The following is a 2,500-nucleotide window of genomic DNA, read 5'->3' as shown; positions in this document are numbered from 1 at the left end:
CCCATGTCGGATATGGAGACCGGCAACCTGAGGACGGAAGACCAGCTCAGGGACGCCATCCGCACTATGCAGGTCAGTGAACAAGGTTACCTTTGTTTGTTATGCTTTATTAATGCAAAAGGGTGGTACACGCGTGCGTACGCGGGGAGGAACACGCGCAAGCGCATGCACCTTCCCTCTCTCATACCCACTCCGCACACTCGTGTGTACTTTCACGCTTGTTCTCCCTCTCGCGGGCATATATACACTTATGCTTAAACACACTCGCACTCGCACGCACACTCACACTCACACTCACACTCACACTCACACTCACACTCACTCTCACTTATTCGTTCACACACTCATACGCTTATACATACATTCGGGAGTTTTATAAAATAAAGGTATATATATATATATATATATATATATATATATATATATATATTAATATGCACACACACACACACACACACACACACACACACACACACACACACACACACACACACACACACACACACACACACACACACATACACACACAACACACACACATACACACACACACACACACACACACACACACACACACACACACACACACACACACACACACACACACACACACACACACGCGCGTATATATATATATATATATATATATATATATATATATATATATATATATATATATATATATATATATATATATCAGAAGACCGAGTACCTCTGCATGGGCGAACAAGAGCCAGAGAGAGAAGTGAGGATGCAGGGAGCGAAGCTAAACCGAGTCCAAGAATTCAAGTACCTGGGCTCCACGGTGCAGTGTGACGGAGGGTCGGATAAGGAAGTAGGGAAGAGGATCCAGGCGGGTTGGAAAACGCATGGAGGAAGATTACTGGAGTACTCTGTGACAGGAAGGTACCACCAAAGTTGAAGGGCAGACTCCACAAGACCATGGTCAGGCCGGCAATGTTATCCGGAATGGAAGCAGTGGCGGTGACGAAAGGCCAGGAGGCAAAGATGAAGGTGGCAGAAATGAGGATGCTAAGGATCGCGCTGGGGAAGACGAGGCTGGATAAAATCCGCAACACAACGATCAGAGAGACCATTGGAGTAGGAGAGCTCGGGGAGAAGCTGAGGGAGTGCAGACTCAGGTGGGCGGGACACGTGACAAGGAGAGAGGACGAGTACGTGGGCAAGAGGGTGAGGAGACTGGTGGTTGGGAGAAGAAAGAGGGGAAGACCGAAGAGGAGATGGGAGGATTGCATCAAGGAGGACATGGAGACGGCGGGAGTGACGGAGGGGGAGGCCCTGGATAGGGCAGAGTGGAGGAGGAAGATCCGCACCGGCGACCCCAGTTGAACAGGGACAAAAGCCTGTAGAAGAAGAAGAAGATATATATATATAGATATATATATATATATATATATATTATATATATATATAATATATATATATATACATATATATATATATATATACATATATATATATATATATATATATATATATATATAATATATATATACATATACATATATACATATATACATATATACATATATACATATATATATATATATATATATATATATATATATATATATATATATATATATATATATATATATATAAAACATACAAATATTTTTAATTATTCGAGCCAGCAATTCCCAGCTTATCCAATGTGCTAAATTGCATCAAACGTTGAATCATGCAGTACGTGCATGCTAATACAAATAAACTGAAGCAGTGAAAATAACTCATCTTTCATTTTTATTTATGAAGTCTTAATTTTTAGATGTTCATTAATGAACTTGCCATCTGTGACCTACAGCGCATACTAGTTTAGGAACTACTAATTTAAGGGAAAATATTTGAGTTATAGCTTGAAATTACAACTTGGTTCGTTTCGTTTTCTTCGTATGCTGGACAAAGAAAATGAATAATGTGAGGGGTAACTAGTATGTTTCAGTTTAGCACTGACAATTTGCTTTTTATATTCCACCATTTCCCACAATGCATACATATATATGTATACATACAGAATTATACATGCATATGCACACTTGTAGATACAAATAATCTAACCAAACACAAGCAGAGCACAAGCAAACTGCATCCATGACAATACACATGTCATCCTCAAGTTGCGTTAGATGATTTCTTTATGTCAATCGCAGTCTCTCAGCTTAAAATGTTCTGGTTGTTTTTTATCGGATGGCACGCATAAAAACATCATTTAGGAAAGAGAATAGGAACGACAAAAACATTTGATAACGAATAGATCATCCTCCTAATCCCGCCTCTCCTTCCCGTTCGAACAGCGCTTTGGCCACGTCCCGGTGACAGGAGTGCTGGACGAGAAGACGAAGGAGCTTTTCAACAGGCCCCGCTGCTCCTTGCCTGACGTACTTCCCGACCAGACTTCGTACACGCTCAGTCCTCGTCTGAAGCGATTCGTGAAGCAAGGGAAGCGGTGGGACAGGTTCAACATCACGTGGGGGTGAGT

The 2,500-nt window shown here is 41.2% G+C and overlaps 1 protein-coding gene across 1 annotated transcript in view; it reads left to right on the top strand.

Annotated features, from left to right (window-relative positions):
- LOC119579091 (matrix metalloproteinase-2-like) overlaps positions 1-2,500 on the top strand; it is a 69,272-nt gene that overhangs the window by 25 nt on the left and 66,747 nt on the right. The window contains exons 1-2 of the mRNA XM_037926829.1: positions 1-72; positions 2,316-2,494. The exon at positions 1-72 is cut by the window's left edge and continues 25 nt beyond it. Coding sequence (XP_037782757.1) covers positions 1-72; positions 2,316-2,494 — 251 coding nt within the window. The remainder of the gene's footprint in view (positions 73-2,315; positions 2,495-2,500) is intronic.

The sequence above is a fragment of the Penaeus monodon genome, chromosome 11, assembly GCF_015228065.2.
Source record: "Penaeus monodon isolate SGIC_2016 chromosome 11, NSTDA_Pmon_1, whole genome shotgun sequence".
Taxonomy (NCBI): domain Eukaryota; kingdom Metazoa; phylum Arthropoda; class Malacostraca; order Decapoda; family Penaeidae; genus Penaeus; species Penaeus monodon.
This window is presented reverse-complemented; position numbering and strand designations above follow the sequence as displayed.